The sequence below is a fragment of the Medicago sativa genome, chromosome 4 (assembly GCF_051527215.1).
Source record: "Medicago sativa cultivar Bolivia chromosome 4, Bolivia_mono, whole genome shotgun sequence".
Classification (NCBI taxonomy): domain Eukaryota; kingdom Viridiplantae; phylum Streptophyta; class Magnoliopsida; order Fabales; family Fabaceae; genus Medicago; species Medicago sativa.
In genome coordinates this window covers 89,244,678-89,271,649 of record NC_140752.1, presented here as the reverse complement: position 1 = coordinate 89,271,649, position 26,972 = coordinate 89,244,678, and the positions used below count along the sequence as shown (strand labels likewise).

Here is a 26,972-nt window from a genome sequence, read left to right as displayed (position 1 = left end):
TAAGTTGATGTAGGGAAGTTCATACTAATGTGATCACATCATTACAATTTTTGTTAAAATATGTATGGATAAAAATTGTATTTTCATACACACACACAAAGACAAAAAAAAATTGTATTTTTTGGCGGGCTTGCGGGCCGCCCGAAGCCCTAATGGGCTGCGGGCTTTTTCGGGCCGGACTAAAAAGCCCTGAAAAAATTCGGGCTGAATAATTGCATTTTATTCGGGCTTTCGGGTCGGCCCGTACGGTCCGGCCCATTTTGACAGCTCTATCAACAACCAATGAAAATTGTTTTTACATCTTTCTATAAAACTTATTTGTGATTTTTTTTCCTTAATATGAGACAGAGGATAATTTTTTTAGACAAAATTATGTAGTTATGAATTTCATATTTGCCTTGTATTTTTTAGATAAAATTTATAGAAGAAAAAAGTCTAAACCTTGACCGTTGAAAAAACAGAACATAAACGCTGAACCTTGACTCCTTGAGAATGAGTGTAGAAATCAAATTATCTAGGTGAGGTGAAGTAGGTAGCAGAAGGCGATGAGAAATGAAATGAATTCACAAACAACAAAATTCATGTGACAAAATCAAAACCACAAGACAGACAAGAAAATGGTGTTGAACACTCAGGTTGTTGTTCGAGTTGCACGTGTGTCTGCACAAACGTGGCAATGGTTGTCGTGCATTCATGATCCAATAAACAGTGATCAGCTTTTGGATCTTCTTTTTTGTTTCCCTCTTCATCAACTTGGTCGTCTTACTCTTTGTCTTTGTTCTTTCTTCTGTCTTCCTCAACCTTATTCCTTTTACTCTTCTTATCTTCTTTCTGATTCTGAGTTTGATTCTGATTCTGATGATGCTTCTGCTTCTGGTTCTTCAACTTCTACTCTTCATCTTGAACATGATTATTATTATCATTCTCATTCTGATTGTAAGTTTTTCTTCATCTTTTTTTAATGGGTTTTTTGTATTTCAGTTAAAGTTTTTATTTTTACATTAATTGACTGGGTTGTTTTGCTTTTGTGATCATGTTGATGACTTTGTTGTTGCTTAATGTTTATTGGGTCTATGAGTGAATTGATTAGATTTGAAACTTTGAGTGTATAGTATTGTTTGATGAACTTGGTTGTGACATTTTGAAACTGTAATTGTACAATCTGATCTGATGGACTTGGTTAGTTGTATAATCTTGTCTGATGAACTTTCTAACGGAAAATATTCCAACAATTATAGCCTATAGCCTATAGGTAGCTGAATCATTGTATTAGCAGGTGCTAGGTTTTGATCCATTTTGGTTTTTTGGAAGTTCAAATCGGGATTGGTCTACTTGGTTAGATGGGATGTAATGATTAATGAATAATGTATGTATAGGATGAGATGGTGTTATTGTGTGAGTTCTATTTAGGTGTTAAAATGCCATTGTTAGATGTGCATGAATTTGTAAATCTTATCTCTCTGTAGAACTTGTGCCTTTGATATTATATTAATTGAAGGAAAGTATGAAACTTTTCTTGCAAACAAAATATAAAAATGATAGCCTATAGGTAAAGATTCATAGAAACTAAGTTGTAAACAAAACTTAAGAGAAAAGAAACAGATTCTTATTCAATGAAGCAAAAAGAGGAAAAGACCTACTTACATAATATTCTCACTGTCTACCGTTTCCACGAACAAAACCCTAATTAAGTTTTGGTTGTACACTTTCCAGACCGTATCCCTTAGCTAACCTCACCTAATGTGAAAAGATTTTGGTTGTAGTGGATCTCTGGGAAAACTATTATTTTAGCTCAACGTACTATATTGGCTTGAAAGGACAGATTCCATTTCTTATATCCAAGTAGATTTTCTCTTACCCTCTCCTGTCTCACTTGATCCATTTATCGTTTTCTTTTGAGTCAATGTTTCTTCTTTCATCCATCTAAGTTGCTTCTTATTTACAAATTGTTCATTCAAGTTAAATTACTTAAGAATTGCTTTCTTATATTTTGGGATTTGCTATCATTTGGGATGGATGGTTGTTGCCCAGTAAACTTTACACTCTTTTGTAGGTGAAGACCCGGCTCCTATTTTAAAGTTTTAATCTGCCCTCCCAAATTGATGCATAAGTTCTTTTTAGTGTAAACCTGCTAGAATTAGAGTCTTTCTTAGTCTGCCTTGAACTATATTGTACTATCCTCCTCCTCCTAATCAACTCTTCTAGATGGGGCTTATATTGGTTTTACCCTCATATGTTTAAACTCTCTTAGGTGTAATTCTACCTTCTTCTTTTTTTGTGAACAGGTGCCATTCCAACTTTTTCTTTAATATTTCCATTGGTAATTGTTGGAAATTCCGCCTTAATTTTGATTCCCTCTTAGCTGCCTGTTTGTCGGTTGCCATCATTCCAACCCCAAAACAGTAGTTTTCACAGAGTGTCTGTAGATAATAAGGGTGTCTCTGTAGGAAATAAACCTTGTTATCACAGATAGGTGTGGAACCTAATAAATTGGAAAAGACTTGAGCATTGTCTTCTTGTTGATGTTATATATGTCGTATCTTTGTCTGGTGTGAACCTATCCTCTGTAAGATTTGAATTTCTAGTTTCTGAAGAATAGGCTTTAGTGGGATGCTGTGATCTGGAAAACTCTTTTGAGCTTTGATTTTGATATTATGATGTAGTAGAAGATAGTCAAAATTATGAGTATAATCATGGGATTGGACAATTCCGCTGAGTTTTAGCATACACTGATCCTGATCACAACTAAAAACATGATCCGTAGAAGTCATGTTGAATTGTGATGTGTAGCCTTGAGTGTGGCATTGCTGGGAAGACTTCTTCAAGTCATAATACATGCCTCCTCTGACATTTCAATCCCTTAAATCTTTTTTTTTTGAATGGCACTTGTTTGTAGTTAGTTGTTAGATTAATATTTATTCCTTTGTCCGGTTTTGAACCCAGGATCCCCATCTACTTAACCCTTAGCTCAAACCAGTTGAGCCACCCAACCCCTACACCCCACCCCCCTTCTCAATCCCTTAAATCTGACCCCTCTTGATTTCCCCATGGCTTCAAAATGGTTGAGATAGAGATTCTGGTTGGTGGTTTGAGTACCTATGGGTGGGTGATATCCTCATCGTTTGATTTGCTTCAACTACCTCATTTGTGTGTGTGAGTGGTTCGATTACTGTACTTTTCCAATCTGTTCTTATCTGTGAGTAGCCTTTTCTGTATGCATTCTTAGTTTTTGTAACTAAATGTGAGTCATAATTTGAAGGCTAATATTCTTATCTGTTATTATCCACGCATGCAAACATAGTCTTTTATTGCTCGGCACTTGTGCAAATTATGAGAGAATAAAGAAATCGGCCATCATGACATGAATGTTGGGTATGACTCATAGTTTACATAAGTGCACAACAATAATCTTGCAAACCGGACCATATTATTTAAATTCAAGTTGTAGTCTGCAAACCTAAGCTTGAATAATAGGAAAGGTAATGCAGCCGCTTTGCTGTCAGAGAGGTAGACACAATTAGTCGAACTCTGATATCAAATCTCGTGTGTTATTTGTTTGCATTTTTCGCATGTTTTCTTTTGAACCAGGGGTGATGTTCTAACAATGATTCATTATGTTTGGCTGTGAGGTGTGGTTAGACTCTTAATTATGTCTCTACTGACTGAGCTTTATGCCCTTTTGATAGGAATTTGCCTGCTAATTATCCTCATGAAGTGATGTGACATTTGGATGATGGACACAGCACAAGTGATCCCCAGTTGCATTATCTGATTTTTCATTCTATCCAATATCTTCTTTCTAATGGATGACATTGAGAACTTTGTTGTGTTTTTAAACTGCCTCCATTGTATAAAAGCATCTTTTACTCTCTGATTCTTGTGATTCTTGTAGGTGATCAATTTTATATCCTTGTAAAGAGCAATTTGTGAGTCTGTCAATAAATTACTATGTGCTGAGCGGTGATATAAATTACTTTTATTCAGAAACTTTGTATAGTACTTCCATTTCATCACATATTTATGAAAGTTTGACCTTTTTTTTCTTTATTTATTTTATTTTACACAATACCGCGCAACATTTTGCGAGATGAAATCCTTTCTATTTCTAAAAAGAAATAGAGTTATGTTTGGAGATAGTTATGCATTACAAGTATACAGTACATTAATATATTTTTTCCTTTACAAATCTGTCTTTTTCTTTTCAAATGGATCTCTCCATTTCTCAAATCCTAATTTTTGCCATGAAATTAAAGAATAATAAGGGGTAACAAAATTCAAAATTAGGATGTTAGGTATTCCTCTTAGATTAAGCGACTATAACATAGCAATATCATATACTTAGTTATGCAATTTTCTTCAACTAAATAAATAATCATAGGCAACAATAAATCTAAAACCCTCGACAACAACTTAAATTTATTCCATGCGAGACTTTAAACTCACTTGACATATCACAACATTTTTCCTCAAGTGTAAGACTCTGGATTCGTGGTCTAACACCAGGTATCGTACTCCCCCATCAAATCCAACCGGGCTCTAATACTATTGTTGGGCTATGAGGTGAGCCTCACTGGGTTGGATCAACACATTGGATTAAGAGCAACCACACAAGTGAGTTTAGACATCACATCTTCATCCAAAAAGGTTTTGGCCTAACGTGTGGTGTTTCTCTCACTTGTATGGTTGATCTGAGCTCAATTTAGATGATCCCCTAGACTCTCTGTAACACAACTACACAAGTAACCCTTATCACATGCCAAAGGGTGAATTGTAGGTTTTTTGTCTCATTTATTCCTCAACTATATTTGGACACTCTTAAATTTCATATATTCATTCGACAACATATTTTATTTCTATCTGACTCTACTTATCACATTTATGATATCATACTATCTTGTCTCTTTCTCTCTCAAGATATTTACACCCAATGCAATGAGGTATCAAACATTATTCTATATATAAACTCTCGAATTCGAAAAAGAAAATGACCAAACATAGTGTATATGTGATCATTCAAATATAAATAAACATGACAAATAGCATCCGAACATATAGTTCAGTTATTTTCAAAATATAAATACAAATAAACATTACATATAGCTGCCGAACATAGTTCAGTTATTTTCAAAATATATATGGCTTGATCATCAAAAGCTTCTTTTTTGGACATTAACCTTCAAGCCATGCTTCATATGTAGGACGACAGAAAGACTTGGGATTATGGGATGGCCTTCCACCACTTGAATTTGATAGTTCAACAATATTGCTATAGCAACCATTTTCAACTCAATGAAGCTTATATCCTTACCCAAACAACTCCTTGGTCCAGCGTTAAAAGCAATGAACTTGTAAGAGGGTACATGAATTGTACCTCCTTTCTTAGAAATCCACCTCTCTGGTTTAAATTCCAAGCAATCTTCTCCCCATATTTCCTCTACCCTTCCAATTGAGTATAGAGAATACAGTATCATAGTATTTGACTTAATCATATGACCACTAGGAAGCACATCAGATTTCAAGTTAGATTTATGCTCAAAAGGTACTGGTGGATATAGCCTTAAAGCTTCACATATAGCTCCATGTAGATAAACTAACTTGCTAAGCCCTTCCATTCCTAAATCTTTCCAATTCTTATCTTCTCTTGATGATAAATTTTCTTTCACCTCTTCAAGAATCTTGGCTTCAACAAAAGGGTGTGTTGCCACCAACCAGAAAAACCAAGTTAGGGCAGAACTAATAGTATCTCTTCCAGCAGCAAGTAGATTAATTGCCGTATCTCTCAAAAACTTGTCATCTATGAGATTTTGTCCATCTCCTACTTGAAACATAAGGGTATTTAGCAAGTCAATGTTTTTTTGTCCTTGCGTTTCTCTTTTGGATTTGATTTCTGAATACAACCATTTGATCAACAATTTTAATATTCTCTGTAAACCTTTTCTCTTCACCAACTTGAAGCCATTTTTGCAGCTTCCAAAAAAATCTTGGCCTTACATGTCTATAGAACAATGTGTTTTCTGCTTGAGTAAAGGCTTTCTCACATGAAATGTCAGGGAGATCAATAGAAAGACAAACAGGATCAAACCCTAAAACTACACAACATATGTTGTCAAACGTTAACCTTTGAAAAACATCTTGCAAGTCAACTTGCATTCCTTTTTTACAAGCATGATCAAGAAACATAAGAAGACAACTAGAAATTTTTTGCTCAATGGTTTTGTGAAGAAATACCTTAAAACTTTCCTGCTTGAAAATGGAATGAAGTAGTGTTCTATTGTACTTCCAAATGTGAGAATCGGACCTGAAAATTCCATCTCCAAGGACTTCAAATATCTCTGTGAATTCATTTCCTTTCCCATAGTTTTCAAAATTTGTACTTGTGATATGTTGCACGTTCATGGAGTCACTGGTGAAAACAATATTCATGTTTGTTAACCATGCTCCTTCAAAAATGAAAGTTCCTCCATTTTGTTTTAAAAGTGAGTTTGTGTAATCATGGAAATTGGACACGTTACGTAAGAAACCAGGTAGCATTCCCATGAAAGGCCATTTTGTGATGGGTGTGTTTCTGTTTAGCCTCCAATAATGGATTGCAACGAAAAGAAGCACTGCCAAAAGGATATTTCCCATGACAAACACGTCCATTAATACTAATACGTTGCCCTATGTTAGTATGTTATATAAGTGATTTATATTAATATTAATATGTTTTTCATATGATGAGATTCATTCTCGAGGCTATAGAATTTAGTGTGATATGATATGATATATTCTTTCAATGATAGTAGTTGTCAATGGTGTTGTTAGCACAAAGCTACAAAGTTATTTATATAGCATCTACTTCCACCTACCATTGATAATACATTAACGAGACATTCTTCCTTGGTCGTAAGTGTTTAGTCACACACATATAAAAATATTTTTTTCAAAATAATAAATCATTATATTATCAATTTCATTTTTATTATTAAAGAAAAACTTTGATATATGTGTGTTCAAACACTATTCATTTATGTTTGTGCCTATAGTAGAATTTCTCTATATTAACACCCTTCTACAAATTGATTTATTTTGGGCCACATGTCTTTTGTGGTACAATTGATTTTGTACATAAAAAACAAAGATATCCATAATTTTTTTTAATGATTTATTTAATGCAAATGAAGGTTCGGTAGGTAATGAATTTACTTATCCACAGGATGTGGTCAACGTGAGAGCTCTTTAGTAGGTAATTTGTAAGGACTATAATTTTTCATCTATACTATATGTTCAAAAATGTCCATGAATTTTTGGATTATAAAATTCGAAAACATCTAAACCGAGTTTGGATTTTATAATCGAAAATATGGTTATGTATAATCAGCCATCATAATCTTTCTCATTTCAGCAGTTTTGAATTTTGCTTTTAAAAACAAAAAAAAAACAAAGTAAAAAATGATAAAGCCTGTCAAATAAAATTATAAAAATATAAAAGTACCACCAAAAAATTCTAAAAATCAAATAAAACTAATGCAATTCTTTTTGGATTTTTCGAGAATATGAAAATTTTAAAAAATGAAAAATGAGTTTAAACGATGGAATTTTGGATTTTGAGGGGCGGAGTTCCAAAAGAAGTCTTTTCTAATGGAGTCTTGATCCATGATTTTTTTTATGATTTTCTAGGGAAGTTTCGGAGCAATCTGATCAAGTAGCCCGAAAACCAGATTTTTGACCAAGAACAACTAACAATGACCTAAAACAGAAGGATGAGAGTTATGAAGATTAATATGGTTCTGAAACTGGTTATCCATGTTACAAACAAACTCAGAATTTATGCTGATACAATTTGTATTATATAATCCGAACTGTTTTTCCCTGAAAAATGGTGTTTAGAGGGTGTTCGGATTCTATAATCCGAAAAAAGTAAGGAACGCGCCCTATTTTTTGAAATTTTTGTTTTTAGATTATAAAATTCGAATTGGTGAAAAACTCTTTTTTTTTAGCCATAACAAATGAAAAAATCAGTTCGGATTCTAAAATCCAAAAATTTCAAGGTCATTTTCAGAAGAAAAAATAGGACGCGTGAGAAATGAGTAGTGTGGAAAAAGTAATAGTCGTTTGTAAGTACTTTTGTTGGTACTATCTAAACTTTGAGGCCCACTCTGACTCGATGAATAACAAATCCCAACTCACAATTTGAAAATTGTTCTTCTCCCATCAAGTTTTGCTCATTCCCAATCAAACTTTCGAAAATATTCACACGTGAGTTAACTCACGCAGGTGTTAAATCCAACTTACATAAATCACGTTGGAATACAACCTACGTGACTTAAGTCACGCTAAAAACTCACACTGAACTCCAACATGAGTTAACTCACGCTGGTTTTCTTTCTCACTTTCCTTCTTAAAATTAATAGCTATAATAGCTGGTAGCGGTCTAACAGATCAAGATGCATGAGGATGGGCAGAGGTTGAGCACAACATGCATGCTGCCACATTAATCGTAGAAGTCACTGAAGTCTAAATTGTACTAATTCACAAAATAAAATTTTGGTGCTCACCTCTCTCAATTGTTTGTAAAAAGAAATATGTAATTGAGTTGATTGTGAACTTTTCTCGAGCGTTCAAAGAGTTTTGATTTTGAGAGTTGAGTTCGGTTGAAGTGAGAAAGAAAATTAACGTGAGTTAACTTACGTTGAAGTTTAGTGTGAATTTTTAATGTGACTTAAGTCACGTAGGTTGTATTGAATTATGATTTAAGTAAGTTGGATTTAACATCTACGTAAGTTAATTTACATAAAAGTATTTCCAAAAGTTTGATTGAAAATGAGCGAAACTTGACAGGAGATGAGCAATTTTCTCACGGTTTACCTTGTTGGGTCAGCATCTCAATGATTCGCATTGGATTCCTAATGGGAAAGTTTCCAAGTTTCGAGGGATTTCAAACCTTGTGTAATTTCCATTTCGTAATTATTTTTAGGAAAATGTTAACTAATGCTCCCGGAGCATTGATTAAGGACATAAAATAGTAACTTTTTGTAAAAGTGTATGTAATTAGTGCATTGAAAATTGAAAACTTTTAAATTTTGAAAGAATAATTACTTTATTTAGCATGTTTAAAGAGTGCCCCGAAAACACTCGTTAACGAGACTCTTGCTTTTAAGACCATATGATATGATATCACCTGACTGCTTCGTACAGGATCCATAATCAGATTGGTAAGGTTCATAGGCGTGCATGTGCCTCTTATTAGTGACTGTCACGTGTAGGGTCAGATGCATTTAAACTTGATAGAGATTCATGGATCCATTCAAGTGTATATTGTTGAGTAAATAGCCACTTTAACTCTTGACTTCACTGTCACATATGTCCCTAACTAAATGTGTACTTCCGTTATCACTTTAGTCTCCGACGTTAAAAACTTCTGTTAACTGCTGAGATGTCAAATGTTTTGTGCTGACATGGCATGTGATGTGTCACAGGGACTAAACTGAAAGTAAAAAACAGTCACTTTGGTATTGAACCGAAAATCAATATCTCCAAATTAAATCTCAAATCCTTAATCCATAAATCTCTAATTCTCAAATCCTTGAATCTTATGTAATTACCTCTTATTCAAAATCAAAGGAACATTTGCTATGACAGTGTTTGATATCTTCCTCCTCCTCCTGATACTTGTTTGTTTATATTATGTAAGGCAAACAGAGCTCTCAGAAAAAGGGTAAGAATAAAAATTTACAAAGATGCACTCATATTTTTTTTAACATCAAGAAGTTATCTAGAATGGTTTGTAACCGTTAGATTAAGGCTTTAACACAATACATGGTAGCTGGCAATATAATAAGGTGGAGAGATAAGGTAGAGAAATAAGGTCGTGATGTTCTCGATATATTACTTCTCAGAAGAAGTAACATTTTCCTTATGATATTATAAAGTAAAAACTTGGTTAAGATTAAAAATAAGAGTTAATTACCAAATTAAGAACCATATATACATACGTATTGAAATTTTGTTACTAAAAAAAAATACGTATTGAAATTTGAGGGATTGGTTAATGATAGTGATTTATGATGTTTTTGTTTCAGATAAAAAGCAAATCAATTAAATTCACTCCAACTGAATCTGAATGCTGAAGATATTTTTGACATAAAAATTTGTTTAAGCTTATGCAGATACGTAGGGGAGGGGTAACCTTGGCGCAACTGGTAAAGTTGTTGTCATGTGACTGAAAGGTCACGGGTTCAAGTCCTGGAAACAGGCTCTTGTGTAAAACAGGGTAAGGCTACGTAGAATACACCAAATGGTGGGACCCCTTCCCGGGCCCTGCATATGCGGGAGCTCTAGTGCAGCAGGTTGCCCTTTTAAATCCTGCCAAGGCCGGTTCCAAGCCCGGGTAAAAGGAGAGGGTTGTGTTAGGCCTTGACAGCCAACGTAAAACTTTGTCGAATCTCTATGACATGGACCAAATACGAAATAGTGTGAATGCTAGGTCGTTGCCCGGAAGCAACACGTTGTATAGCTCGAGTACAGTGTCAAATGAGCAAGGGCCGCTGCATCGCCGCCTGGATGTAGTGAAAAATAAGAGATTGTTTTAAAGATTGGTCTAAGTGTAAAAATGCCGAAACTTGGGATAAATATAAGATAGCTAGGAAAGAGGCTAAGAAGGCGGTGAACGAAGTGAGAACTCAAGCATTTGAAGGATTATACCAATCTTTAGGTACCAAGGAGGGGGATAAATCTATATACAAGCTTGCGAAGGGACGAGAACGAAAGACAAGAGACCTGGACCAAGTGAAGTGTATTAAGGATGAAGAGGGTAGGGTTTTGGTGCAAGAAAGAGATATTAAGGATAGATGGAAGAAGTATTTCCACAACTTATTTAATGAAGGATATGAGATCTTACCAGATTCTAACAGGTTAGACATCAGAGAGGAGGACCGGAACTATAACTATTATCGTCGAATTCATGAGCACGAGGTGAAAGAAGCGTTGAAAAGGATGAGTAATGGCAAGGCAGTTGGGCCAGACAACATACCTATCGAAGTGTGGAAAAGTCTTGGCGATAGAGGAATTGTGTGGCTCACAAAACTTTTCAACGAGATTATGAGGACGAAGAAAATGCCAGACGAGTGGTGAAGAAGCACCTTAATTCCAATCTATAAGAACAAGAGGGATATACAACATTGCGCGAATTATAGGGGAATTAAGCTAATGAGTCATACCATGAAGTTATGGGAAAGGGTAATTGAGCGAAGACTAAGAAAAGAGACTCACGTTACGGATAACCAATTTGATTTTATGTCTGGGAGGTCGACTATGGAAGCGATCTACTTACTTCGACGCGTGATGGAGCGATATCGGACGGATAAAAAAGACTTACACTTAGTTTTCATTGATTTGGAGAAGGCGTATGATAGAGTACCTAGAGAGATTTTGTGGAAAGCCCTGGAGAAGAAAGGGGTGAGGATTGCCAATATTAGAGATATCCAGGATATGTATGAGGGGGCTTCAACTAGTGTGAGGACGCAGGATGGGGATACCGTAGATTTTCCCATAACAATAGGACTGCACCAAGGGTCAACCCTAAGTCCTTATCTTTTTACTTTAGTTTTGGATGTACTGACGAAACACATCCAAGAGTTAGCACCGAGATGTATGCTTTTTGCAGATGATGTAGTCTTGCTTGGTGAGTCGAGGGAGGAGTTAAACGGAAGGCTAGAGACTTGGAGGCAAGCCTTAGAAGCATATGGCTTCCGCCTGAGTAGAAGCAAGACGGAGTATATGGAATGTAACTTCAGCAAAAGGAGAAGTGGGTCTACCTTGGAGGTGAAAGTTGGAGATCATATCATACCCCAAGTTACACTGTTTAGATATCTTGGGTCCATAGTACAAAATGACGGAGAAATAGAAGCTGATGTACATCATCGTATTCAAGCTGGGTGGTTGAAATGGAGAAGAGCCTCATGTATTTTGTGCGATAAGAAAGTACCACTTAAGCTGAAAGAAAAGTTCTATCGGACAGCAGTCAGACCGACAATGTTGTATGGTACGGAGTGTTGGGCGGTTAAGAGTCAAAACGAGAGTAAAGTAAGCGTAGCGGAGATGAAGATGTTGCGTTGGATGAGTGGTAAGACTAGACATGATAGGATTAGGAATGACGCCATTAGAGAGAGAGAGTGGGGGTAGCACCTATAGTAGAAAAGTTAGTAGAAAATAGGCTTAGATGGTTTGGACATGTAGAGAGAAGGCCCGTAGATGCCGTTGTAAGAAGGGTAGATCAAATGGAGGAGAGTCATGTTAAAAAAGGTAGAGGAAGACCTAAGAAAACCATTAGAGAAACCATTCGAAAAGATTTAGAGGTCAATGAGTTGGATCCAAATATAGTTTTTGATAGAACACTATGTCGTCATTTGATCCATGTAGCCGACCCCACTTAGTGGGATAAGGCTTGGTTGTTGTTGTTGTTGTTGTTGTTGTTGTTGTTGTTTTATGCAGATACGTAGGGGCGGACCTCAACAAGGCATGGTGTGGTAGGCGCCACACCAGTTCAGGTCCAATACTTTTTTTTTAATTTTTTTTATTGGCTCATTGTATATTTTTACTTATGTATTAATACAAACACTTAATTTTTTTTATTTTTATGCATGTGTCTATATTTTTACTCATATTAATATGGGGACATGTTTATTTGTGTAATTTATATATGTGTCTATATTTTACTCATATAAGAGAACCTATTTTTTTTTAATATACATGTGTTTATATTTTAACTCGGGGACCAATTTTTTTAAATTTATACATATGTCTATATTTTCATTCATATATCAGTACATAAACTTTTTTCTATAATTTCTATGCAATTGCGACTTGCTTCCAAAAAAGAGCGCAACGCGCTCACTCGTCCATATGCACAGGTATCCTGCTAGAACATTTTACATCTCTTGTAGTCTATATAGAAAGAGATGTTCTTAGAACAATTAGTAATGATATGATTTTATTTCATTTTCAACAAATGAAAAGTAGATTATTTTCTTTGAAATTTTGGTTGCTACAACTATTTTTAATATATATAACTTCGGTGGATTCTAGGGTGAGGGTCCAATTAGGTCCCTCACCGGTGGACCACGAGGAAACCACCAATAGATTAAATAAATGGTTTAGATTTATTCAAATTAAAATAGAGAACATGTCAAACTATTCACATTCAATATTATCCTTAGATGGTTTCCACTTATGTTTACCTCCAAAACCATACAATCTGATATCAAATTATGAACCCTAAATGTAGAAATTTCTTATTCTTCTTCAAACATCAATTCCCTCTTTTCAGTCCAAAATCAGACGATGAAATAGAAATCAAAGATTTGGAGGAGGAAAATATGAAAATTCTAACTAACATTGGCACCTCCTAAATCCATTTCTTATGCAACCAAACATCAACTTCCATCAAATTAAAAGTATTATCAAACAATTCAAGAAGGGTTTAATTTTATGAACACATCAATTCCCTCATTTCATTTCACGCCATGATTGTGCTAAGAATGGAACTTCCATATATTATAGAGACTTTGATGAATAAATGAGATTTTGTTTAACAGAAGAAGAAATATGTTAATTGTAGGGTTCGTAGCTTGATTTTCAATTTTGATGGTTTGAGTCTAAGATGATTTGAGGGGAAAAGCGTACCTGTTTATGAACAGATTTACAATATTAACAGTAACAGAGATGGAAACCATTTTAGGATGGAATTGAACGTGAGTAATTGTAAATGTTCTCCTTTTTAATTTGAATAAATCTTAGCCATCTATTTTATCTAACGGTGTTTTTCTCGTGGTTCACCGGTGAGGGACCTAATTGGACCCTCACCCTAGAATCCACCATATAACTTCTTATTAAATCTAATATTATTTAATTATTTGATCAAAAAAATGTGCTCCATTAGTATTGAAAGTCCAGATCCGCCCCTAGATACCAGGCTGATCCAGAATCACCGGTGGTGACTACAGTTTTCTGTTCTTACAAGTTTTCATAAATCTTTCCCCTTTCTTTTTCTTTACAATTATTTGTAGTTAGGAATAGTTGGTCTAGTATTTTATGCATTTACTAATTACTTGGATTTTAATTTTTTTAGTTTATGCTAAACAACAAAATATTGGGTTTCTTTCAGTTTAGTCCCTGGCACATCATATACCACGTCAGCAAAAACATTTGTCATCCCATCAGTTAACAGAAGTTTTTAACGTCAGGGACTAAAGTGATAACGGAAGTGCACATTCAAGGACTACTTTGTATTTAATTTTGAGTCAGAGACCTTTGTGACAACAAGGTGCAGAGTCAAGGACCAAAGTGACTATTTGCTCGTATATTTTTCGTGAGAGGAAGTGATTTTGATATCTAAATATATTACAAACAGTCATAATATAATTGTTTATTGGAGAATATTATTGAGTATTTTAAGGGTATTTTTTTTAATGACTTTAAATAATATGTTTTTATGGAAATTTGTGCATTTAATATATCGAAAATTTGAACATTTTTAATACAAATTTTTTTAATTTGTATTAAAAAATAGTTTATTATATCAAATTCAAAAAAAGTTTCTGATTGTATAATATATTAGTCAAAATAGTCTTGACATTCATGGGTGTCCTATAGTAAAGTTAAGAAGTTATATGGAGCTATATGGGCCTCCAATTTGTAGAGGTTCTATAATTGTTGGTGTGTGAGATAAATATTATTTTGCTTTAAAGGTAGGTGTAAACCAAACACTTATTATTTGATAAAAAAAAAAAAAAGTAAATGGACAAATTAGACCCAACTCACACACATCCACCAACAACATAAATAGTAAAGTTGCTAAATAGTAAAGTTGGATGTTGTATATGTCTTGAAATCATAAATTTGGATATTGTCTATCTCGCGACATGGGGAGAAGGCTCACAATAAAGATGCTAAAAGGATTGCAGGGACATGGAGTCTAGCTATTGTCTATCACGCGATGCAGGAAGAATGCTAGTGACAAGAGTGTGCGATTTTCTGTTTTGTTAGTCACTATGTTTTAAGGGTTGGATGAATCTTATGATTGGGTAGCTCATGTTTAGGGTTTCGGTGAATGGAAAAAGGTAAATCTAGAGAGATCAAAAGAGGAAACCTTTTGGAAATCAATAGGCTAACAATTTAGGGCTTTTAGGATAGCTTCTAGGGTTTAGAAAGACGATTCAAGCACCTTTGGTGTGATAAATCATTGTGTCTCTTGACCACTGGAAGAGATTCGGGAAAAAGGTATAATTAGGTTGGGAAGACTAATTCTTGTAATTCTTTTTGAAATCTTTGTGTAAAGTTTCTCTCTTGATTAGTGGAACAAAGAGCTCCTATCTCCCCATAAGTCAATTTGGACTGAACCGAGTAAACAAATATCGTTTTGTTCTTCTTCTTCTTTTTCTTCTTCTCTTTTTATCTTATTTTATTGCCTGTGTTTGTTTAATCATTTTAGTTTTGGTTACTGCTAATTTTGTTCTACACTTCAAGGTATTGGTGTGAGTTTTGATCCGAATTCACAACATTAGAGAATTCATCTCCATTTATAGAGCCTTAAAAAAATAGAAACATTGAGACTCGTTTAATGATCAAGATAAAATAATAAAGAGAGTTGTATAAAACTATAGGGTTTTGCTAACTAGTGTTGGCACGGAAATAAAAATAGAAATAATTTATAAGTTTTATGTGGAAAAAGTTAATTTTAAACTTTCAATATATTGAATGCGTCATTTTCAAGACAAAACTTTCTTTTTAGATTTCTTAACAAGTGCCCTCCCAAAAGCGCTTCATAACAAAGGTGATTGTTCCCTTAGAAATGTCCTTTGCAATGGTGGTTCTTCCGTTAACGGTTCTTTCATCGCCTCAATCACATGTTAATGAAGATGTAGCGCCCAGGGGCGGACCTGAACTAGGCTCGGTGTTGCAAGTGCCACACCAATCCAGGCCCTAATTTTTTATTTTTTATTTTTAGCTAAATGTTATATTATATAAATCAATCTTTGTAAATAAATCACATGTGTATGATGTAGTCTAGTGGTAAAGGTGCATACCATTTACCTGATGAACTTGGGGTCGCTCCTTGTTTTACCCTTTTTAATTAGCTTTTCAATTTTATTATTTTAACTAAAAATACCATAAAAAAATGCACAATGCGAGTGTGGAACCAAGGTTACTAACGTAAAATTCAATAGTATGTACCATACCATTATACCTATAAATTTTTATATATAACTATTTTGAGAAATAATATATATACACTAAAGAAACTGCCCCCTCAAGAAATAACATGTATTGTTTTGGACCGGTCAGAGACCTAGGTCCAATTGCTTAGGCCCAATAACAAATCAAGCTCAAATGCTGCATTTAGCAGTTTACTCGCAACACACCCCTTCCCTGCGAGGGGGGTACTCGGAGCAACTGAGACCAGTTCAAGCAAACTGCAACGTCTCTTTCCCACGTTCTCGCGAATATCTCACCGGCGGTTACACTTTCCCTGATTTCGTAACTGTCGGACACATGTGTGTCATTACAACGGCTCTGCATTCACCCACCTCTATAAATAGGAGGCTCCTTGTAGCCTCCAAGGTAGAATCTCTTTCACTTCAAAACCCTCATTCTGAACCTCTACTGACTTGAGCGTCGGAGTGTCTGCAGGTACACACCCCCGCTGTTCCAACACTTAACTGGCGTATTTCCACCACCGTCAACCACCGCATTAAAGAACCACCGACAACCACCTTCTGATCAGATACGATCATATATATATATATATATATATATATATATGTATGTATATGTCTGTCATGTAATTAATATATATCACGTAAATTAGAACACCACACACAACACCAATCCTGTAATAGACAACCAACAAATACGAGAACCTGTACCACACCATCCACCACACACCAGAAAAAATCGCCCAAAACCCAACCTGTTAAACGGAGATATTAAACACCCAGGGACCAATCCTATCTCAAACTTATAGATTAAACAATTATTAGGGGTCCTAACATCATTCATAAGCCAAATATTGCGACATTTTCGACCCAACCAAACCCCCATGCTGTGATTGAATATATATGGTTAGAGAAATCACTTAGGGGTACTATTAAATTAGTTTATTTAATGATCGATGTATTTGTTACTTCAATGTGTGTGCATAGGATACATCACATTTAAATGAGTTAACGTGCACTGCTTTAATTTGGTCCCGTGAACATGTTTGTAGTCCTATTGTCTACCCTAAAAACATCCACCACATGTCTAATATATGCAGGAAAATAACTGGTTTTTTGTTTTGTTTTGAAAGAAGTAGGAAAATAACCGTTAAATATTATTATACACTTATACATAAATTAAGAGATTTTGCATTTAATAAGAGTTTATGTTGCGGATTCGTTGTGAAAACCACACCAATAATAAACTTGATGTGTGGAGCAAATTAATACCAAGCAATCAATTGAAGCGGATGACAAAAAATAATTCAAACAAAAATAAACAGCAAGAGATAAAGGAAGAAGGAGAAGAACACAAGAATCTGTTTACCAGTTCGGTCTAATGATGACCTACTCTGGGGGAGAGAGCAGCTCTCCGTTCCACTATAATGATATGAGTTTCTTTACAAAGAGATATTGAAGGTTACAAGAATTAGTCTTCAAACCAAACTCTACCCTCAGTCCCAGCCTCTTCCCGTGACCAAGAGACTCAATCCTAATAGTGCTTTGTTCAAGGTGAATCAAAACAATCCCAACCCTAGTGTTGTTGCCAAGAGAATTTCTCTATAAACCCTAGTTTGTTTGTTGGCTTCTAAACCCTGTTTTTCTACACCACATAATCATCTGATACAAGGTTTATATTTATAGTGGAAAGCATCCCTCAAAAAACCAAACGGAACAGAACCGGCCCATGAAAAAACTGTTTTTTTAACTTCTGCAGCGCAACAAATCGGGCCCCGATTTATACCATTCGGGCGCCGATTTTTACAGTATCACAGTCCTTCAGAATTAGCTCAAAATCGGGCCCCTATTGCACAGTGTTCGGGCGCCGATTTTGACAGTTACAGGATGCATCATTTTTGAGTCATTTTCCAACAGTTTAGTTTAGGATCCTTGTAAAAAAATAGTTTAATTTAGGAATTTAAATTTATTAGAAGCAAGTATCGCATTGTTTGTTGTCATCACATTGGGTTGATTAACAACAACCACAACTACTAAAAGTTTACTAGATATCTTATCTTCATTTAAAATTTTAAAGTGTCGTCTCACTTATATTGCCTAATATATCTATTTTCATATATTGTGATACTTTTTTTTTTTACTCGCATGACACATCAACATCCTCCATAATGGTGAGTTCATCCATTCATGGTTATGCTCATTCTCAATTGAAAGTTTTTCATTTGTACACTTGCACCACTATTGACTAACAACGTCATGATGTATCATCAAATCATCATTATCAAGAAGACTTTTAATATAAGAAACCGGCAATTTTTGCTCAAACGCATCACTCTGATACTATTGTTGGACCATGAGAGTAGCCAGAAGCCTAAATTAAATAATGAAGATCATCGTGTTAACACAATCATACACGTGAATTAATTTAGACTTCTGACTACTCAAAATTTGGTTAACACGATGTATGATTGCACTAGATTTGATCATCGTGTTGCATCACTCTGATACTGAAGCCTAAATTCAAAATGTTAAGTTACAAAATGTTAAGGCATTGTAAAATAATCTTTAAAAAAACAACCATTGTACTTTTGATCCATATTTTTGAGTGCATATATATACAATTTATTTTACTCGAACTAATTCATTAATGTATAATCAATTTGATCTCGATTTTAATCATGACATATATAAATATAACAATCTTCTTATTTTGACGGTAAAAGCCAATTCCTTCATGAGAAAAGTCGAGGATTAAATTATAGTATCATACACTTAAATGACTAATTCTAAGAGTTAAACATAACCATAAATGAACATCAATCCAAATAGAGTGTCAAGGAGCCAATTTGGCACAACTAAACCAACATCTAAAACCTAAGTGCCAACTTGCAGCACCATGGAAATGACTTTTTTAATGCTTGGCACTTGTTCCATCAATAGAACTTGTGACCTAACACCTTGATGCCGATCATTCAATCCCAAAATAAATTGAATGATTTTGTCCTCAATTTTGAACAATCTAGCATTTCTCATTGCCAAGCACACACATGCATTAGGACATTTGCATTGTGGCATTAGCCTGGATTGATAAAAATTCTTCCCATAAAGCACGCATCTCAGTAAACTATTCAAATACCTTCAGTTGCACCTTGCTTGAAGTTAGAGATTTCTTGATACATAGTTGCTTGCTACTTGAAACCTATCACCTTGCCGAATAATAAAAAGGTACCGCAGCTCTATAGTCAAAGACGTAGTTAGAACTTCATGATTAAATGATCTCATGTGTTATGTTTGTGTTTTTGCGTGTATGTTTTCATTTTAACCATGTTTGCTGTTAACAATGATTCATTAATCATTATGCTGTGTTGTGAGATATGGTGAGACTCTCTATTATGTCTCTATGGACTGTGCTTTATGCCCTTTTGATAGGAATTTGTTTGCTAATTATCTTCATAAAGTGATGTAGAAGAACTTCATTGGATGATAATAGGACACAAGGGATCCCCATTCCCAATTGCATTCTCTGATTTTTCATTCTATCCAATATCTGGTTTCTAATTCATGAATGACATTGAGGACATTGTGGTGTTTAAACTGCCTCCATTGTATAAACGCAATTCTTACCATTTGATTCTAGTCGCTGATCAATTTATCTCTTTGAAAGTGTGTTAGTGTAGTTTTAAATTGCAATGTAAACTAATAAGGGGTGAGTGGTGATATAAATTACTTTTATTCAGAAACCCCTGTATAGTACTTCATCACATATTTATTTATGAAGGTTTAGCTATTTTTTTTCAACTTATTTCTTTCATTATTTGACACAACGACGCTGTTGGGAAGCTCATTTTTCCCATGAAGCTAAAGAACAAGTGGTAACAAAATCCAAATTAAGATTTCTTCAAAAAAAATCCAAATTAAGATGTAATGTATTCCTTCTTAAATCAAACGGTTGTAAAAGTATATACTTTGTTATGCAATTTTGTTCTCCTAAATAAAAAAAAAAAAACATGTGCAACAATAAACCTAAAAGCCCTAACAGCCACCAATATTGTTGACCGGAAGAAACTTGACTCGTATCATTTAAGCAATGTCTTGAGTTTGAATTTTATGGATAAAAAAAATATGGTTAGAAAAGTGTCATGCTAAAGGTGGTTAGCTAGATTCTCCAATATAGATTAGTCCTCCCTAAAGTATGCGATTAGTTCACTCTAATAGCATGGTTACCAAAAAAAGAAATTTAATGGCAGATTTTTTCATGTTCTCCTTGGTTGTTAGATTATATCATTTAAGACGAAATTTTAGATTTTACATTACATATTTTTAGAAGAAGGTTGTTTTTTTGACAAGGAATACTTCCAATCGACACATGGAAATGACCTTAATGCCCCCAGCGGTTGTTAACTGCCGCTGGGATACACGCCAGTCGTTTACTACCGCTGGTACCCAGCGGTTGTTAACTACCTCTGTGTTCGTGATATATTCACTTCAGTGGCCATATTCCAGACAGTCCCTCCATCATCACTATCACCATTTTTTCTCTCAAAATTTCACTCTCTCTCTAACAAAACTCTACCAAATCATCCAAAATTTCTTCCACTAAATCACAAGTAAGTTATCACTTACAGTTGGAATGCACATTCCAACTGCAACAATTGTCTTACACTGGATGGGGCAATTCAAACTTGTTAATCGGCAGGACTCCAATATTCGATGAGCATCTTGAACGATGGTATTCAAGTGTCAAGGAATGGACCTCATTTCGTTGGCAATTAAATACCATCGTTCAAGATGTTCATCGAACGTTGGAGTCCTGCTGCTTAGCAAGTTTGAATTTGCCCCATTCAGTGGTAAGATAATTGTTGCAGTTGGAAGGTACATTCCGGAATGTAATGTAATTGTTGACATACATGTCGTTTATATAATGTAACGAAACCTCTATCGCAATATTTATTCGAATTCACGCTCTCGCAATATTTATTCGAATTCACGCTATCGCAATATTTATTCGAATTCACTCTATCGCAATATTTCAAATAACATAAAATAATTTCTAAACAATTCCTAACATTTTCTAACACAATTCTACTCTAAACAACATAAAGCAAAACCTCGGCATAGAATGTACCTTACGTGTATTGTGTCGCATAATGTGGAAAATTTGATGAATTTCAAACAATTGTTAAACTATGGATGTTGTTGTTTTGGTTTGATTTCCTCCGAAATTGCCGTTTGAAATTACAGGTCAAACAGGACACATTTCCTGGGCAAAACCAGTTACAGACTGCACTGGTTCTGTAACTGGTGTGAGCGGTAGTTAACAACCGTTGGGTACCAGCGGCAGTTAACAGCCGACGTGTATCCCAGCGGCAGTTAACAACCGCTGGGGATATTTTGGTCATTTCTATGTGTCAATAGGAAGTATTCTATGTCAGAAAAGCAACTTTCTTTTTAGAATTTGGGCTTAAATTAACTCAATCTTAGAGTAGCCCAATGGCACGAAGCCAACAAAATTGCGATAGATTTCAATAGACAGCTTCTTTTAACCCCCACCACTTCTTTTTGCACGTCTTAATTGTTTAATGGGACAAAGTCCATATTTTAGAATTGTGGGTGTAGAACAAATAGCTATCGAGAGGATATGTAGTTTACTTGGTCGTTGGGTTAAGAAATTAAAGGAGTTGAGTTGTTAAATGTTCAAAGTTTAAATTCTAATAAAAAAAACTACAAACATAACAATTAACATACTAACCGATGTCAATATAAAACAATTATCATTTCAATATCATATAAGAATTTGAATTAAACCCAACTCAAATTCACGAAACCAACTTAAAAGTCAGAGATACATTTCACCTATAAATGTGTTTTCCGGTTACATCACATCCAATAAGATACTCTTAGCCCATGATCCATTGAAGGTAAATAGTAGTTTATTTTCATTATATTTTGAAAAATATCCTTCAAGATAAAATATTTAATCATAAACATGTGTTACTATACCCGTAATTACTGGCAAAAAGCATATTGAGTAGGATTGTCAAAATCTGTCGTATGTTTCCAATCCATGCATAACTGTGAGCAGAATAGTTTATATACTTATTGTTGTTTTTTTTATATTAAAAAAAGCTCTGTTTGCCCTTTGCATGTGACAACACTCATTTTAACCTAGAGTAATGATATTTTGACATCCATTTGATGACAACTTTGTTGACAACCTTGTTTTTCTCACTTCTTATTGGTCAAAAACAATGGAGAGAGAAAAAGAAAGAGAGAGGATAACAACATCATGTGAGTATGAGAGTGAAAGTTGTCCAAAAGTTGTCAAAAAGTGGTTGTCAAAATATCATTTCTCTTTAACCTATCAGCAGCCCAAACTTCCATTCTTGAATGAGTTAGTTCTACTTTAGCTTGGGTGTTCGGGAAAACATGATGAATAATAAAACTATTAAAGTATATATGTCAATGGTATACAAGTGAGATAAACCAAATATGGAAGACTGATTTACTTGTACACGTTAGAGAAAACCAAATATGGAAGCATAAATTCAAATAAAAAGATGATAACTCATTATATGCATCATTATAGAATCTTTTTGTCCTTATTAATTAGAAGTAATATATTATCGGAAAATGTTAACCAGGGGCACTGGTTAAGGATCAAATATAGTAAGATTTGCATTGAGAGATGTGTAATCAGTGCATTAAAAGCTGAAAAAGTATGTTTTTTTTACAAGACCCTATATTATATCATGAAAGGAATTTTTAATGACCAGCATGTGATCTTCACCTTAATTTGATAATTATATAACGGTTAATATAATTACACAAATATACAAAACTGTTTTTCAAATGACAAATGTTAGTGTTAATGTTGTGGACCAGGATAGAACATTAAACTTTTTTACCACTTCACTTCTTAACTCTTGCCTTCTTTATGTTTTTGTTGTATTTCAAAAGTTGCAAGTCCTACGATAGGATGGTTTAGTCAACATATGACCCTATAAACATGCTCGAAAAAGTCATTCACACACAAGATTAAACCAATGCTTGGTTTCGTTGTAAATCTCCTTATTTCGCCCATGTGTGCACGATAAACAGGTGTTGCAACCTTTTGCTCTGATTCGCTAATTCCCTCTCCTTCTAAAAACCTTCATAGGCTACATCTCTTGATTAAATTCAACTTTTTTTTTTTGAAAGAAAAAAATATTTACACTTAATTTGGGACGGGCTTGTTGTAACTTGGGGGATTTGCATGTTCACGCCGATAACGCTTTAAGAGATGTCTTTTTGTCGTGCAAATTCGCTCACATTTGTGATTGTTCATAATTCTTGTTTGTTTTTGACAACATCAAATTTACACCAACCTCAACGACTAAATCAATCTTATATCCCCGACCAATATTAAACATGAAAAAAATAAAAGTAATCCAACCTATTTTTAATCTTAGATCATGGAAATTAACCCTCTCCACTTCTCAATATTTCCCATATGCACACCCCATAATTATCCATAGATATACTGAATTGTTGGAGATTGACCGTCCAGATGCTACTTTTCCTTTGTTTTTCTAATGTAAAGAAGAGTTTTTGTGCATGCCAAAGCTTTATTTTGCTGACTTTTTATCCATTCATTTTCGTGCCTTTGTGCTGCCAGAATAGCTCCCTTAAATTACGGCCAAATTGCGACCAAAAACTTCAAAAAGCATATTTGACATTTTTTTTCCAAGGAGTGACTTTGAACAAAAAATAAATTGAATTATATAATATTTGAATATAAATTTATAAATTGCGACGATCAATATCATCACCAACGGTGTAGCTTTATAGAGGTGGAGTTAGGCTCAACTCAAAGTCTAGCGGTTGGGAGAGGAATATAGGAGTTGGAACAATAAGAAAGTCATTGGTTTAACTTCCCATACTAACAAAAATAACAACTAATTCAAATTTTGACAACATAATCAGTTAACATATTATTGAAATATAAATGGTTGATTTCATCCATCATGTATATAAAAAAAAATGATCAAATCCTTAGGTAAAACACTACACTGCTCAATAACTTTTTCATCCTCGTCATTTTGCTTTGATACTTTCTAAGGGGGCCATCTAACTAAAGATCAAGCTTTCCTAACTTAAAAGGATGAAGATGTGTAGACCCCAAAGGATTATTATGATCATATTTCCCAGCTTGTGTGTTCCTACCTTATGGCATACACTCTGTCAAATACTTAAGGAAAATGCTAGTAATACTTAATTAAACCCTATTCAAAAGTTTTCTAGGACCATTTGCGAAAGTACTTTCCCACTTCCCCCGCCATCATAGGACATTAAAAGTGCAATGATAATTTGATGAAGTCAATTTTATATTAATAACTTTGCCTTTTTTTTTCAAATAATAATAACTTTGCATTGTTCTCTATAAATTATAAGGGTCTTTGTGGTTGACATTAATATTCTAATTTGTATGAACCTCTCATTCTAATTTATGTAAAGTTAGGCTGTGGAAATACTACGTCCTTAAGTAGAAAAGAACACCGACACTGACAAAAGAACATGCTGGGCTTCAGCAATATTATAGAAGATGTTGAAAAAATATTAATCAGCACCCCACATATTTATTCATATAGTTGGCAAAGCACCACAATTATTATGAGAAAAAACTTTATGGTTCATTGATTGAATTGCAAAGCCTATATATCTTTATCTTTATATATAGAATCAGAAATAAAGGCATATTTAAGTGTAAATTAAAATAGTATGTGTAAAGGAACATGAATTAAAATTGTTTTTAAGAAAGAATAAAAGATAAGATATGATGTGAAAAAAACAATTTGATACTTTTTTACGTCTGTGTCACTTATCCGATATGGGTAGCACTTTGGTGCAATTAATGACACCGTGCCATTAAATATGAGCCATTAATGGCACAAAAATAGATGTGTTGTGTGGCCCAGATGCAATGACAATGTGTTTGTGTGGTCCAGATTTAATGGCACGCTGTCATTAATGGCACCAAAGTGCTACCCATCCAATATATACTATACAGCAATTATCAAATCTGCCCCACAATATTTTAATAAGTCCACTCAAAAAAAAAAAAAAAGTGTTACCCAATTGTCTACAATATGCCAACATATGTTTTCTTGGCTTTCTTACAAAACACGTGCTATCTCGCAGTTTTTCTCGTTCATTGACGATTTTGTAAATGTACTCTTAAAAATTTTTATGACATTATACATACTTCAATAAACGTTCACACTTTGTTTGTGTAACTACAAAAAATGTTCACATGACTTTTCTTTATTTAATGGTTCAAATGGAGTATACATTATACACATCATTTAATATTGTCGATTATTTTAAGAAAAAATAAGTAATATTTATTTGGTTTTAAGATTATATTTCTACATTTCATTTTTTAACATGTGTTTAAAGAGCACAATTTAATATTTCTTTAATAATATCCTCGTAAAAAAACATTTCTTTAATAATATATTTTTTAAATTACATTACTTACGATGAATTGAGATTTTATTAATAAGTTTTGATTTCAACGATATGACACGCTAAAGAAACAAAAATTATATATCTGCGTACACTCATACTATTAATAAAAAAGAAAAAGATTATACAAATTTGGAGGAACTAAACCAAACACGCACAAAAAAAATGTTAGGAAAAATGAAAGTTGGTAACCCGAATTATGAAATTTATTCCTACTGAAATCACAGAGAGAATCCTACGTACCATATGATCCCATGCAAACTAGGACCATGATGAACCATGCTATCGGCACAACAATGTCCTTCGCTATGAATATAAGAGTGAAGAAATCTGCAAATCACTCAAAACACAACAATTGTTCCATCAATTCCAAAATTTTCGAAGAACAAAAAAAAAAGTTACCAAAAAGTTGGAATAGCGGTTATTGAAGTCTAGAGGTATAGAATTAATTGACATGTTTGCTTGCTTTCGATAAGAACTGATTTTACCTATATAATTGATTCAACTTGAAGTTATGATTTGTAGTTTATGATTCTAGAATTAATTTTTACTCTTTTTTGAGAGAATTAATTAATTTTTCCTCTAAAATGTACGATTCAACTCTTTTATATGAATGGATTCAAACACAAATGATTTTACTTTCAACACTAAAATGCACGTCTTTAAATTGTATCAGTAGAAAACAAGTTAGCATGACGCATATTATAAAACCTTATTTTGAATTGTTTGAAAAACTTCTATTTCAACGGTTCACCCAAAGAAAAAAACTTTATAAATAAAAGATTGGTCATGCTAAGACCATCCACAATGGAGCACTCCACTTTGAGTGTTTAAATGGGTACTCTATGTCAACATCACTCATTTTACAATAATACTTAATAAACACCATTTTCCTCCAACCCAGCACCACATAGGAAATTACTAAATATGTCCCACAAATAATTCTATATCATTACATTTCAACTAAATTTGATTTATTTCATTATGATTTATTAAATGGGGGTGAAGAGAGAGGGTGCTTCCATAACCACCCTTCTCCATAGGCACCTAAATAGTCTCCATAGGCACCTAAATAGTATATTCCACAATGGGGGTACCTATTTATTATGGTGCTAAATATGTGAAGTACCCACCATTGTGGATGGCCGAAGTTGTTAACAATAGTTCACGAGGAACTAGTTAATAAAAAAAAAAACATCTTTAATAGTATTTTTACTTTTAAGAGTTTGACTTCATCGATTTTAAGATATTTTTATTTTAGAGACATTTGTTAGC

The 26,972-nt window shown here is 34.0% G+C and overlaps 1 protein-coding gene and 1 pseudogene across 1 annotated transcript; one reads left to right on the top strand and one right to left on the bottom strand.

Annotated features, from left to right (window-relative positions):
- Nucleotides 1-463: 463 nt before the first annotated feature.
- LOC146933456 (uncharacterized) lies at nt 464-4,047 on the top strand. Its single transcript, XM_085705235.1, has 2 exons — nt 464-936; nt 3,687-4,047. Coding segments are annotated over exons 1-2 (321 nt in total). The 5' UTR covers nt 464-617; the 3' UTR covers nt 3,689-4,047.
- A 1,016-nt stretch (nt 4,048-5,063) lies between these two features.
- On the bottom strand, nt 5,064-6,797 carry LOC146933455 (alkane hydroxylase MAH1 pseudogene; annotated as a pseudogene).
- Nucleotides 6,798-26,972: the final 20,175 nt, after the last annotated feature.

What these genes read in the sequence shown, in the direction of transcription:
- LOC146933456 (XM_085705235.1), top strand. Translation starts at nt 618, where the DNA reads ATGGTGTTGAACACTCAGGTTGTTGTTCGAGTTGCACGTGTGTCTGCA.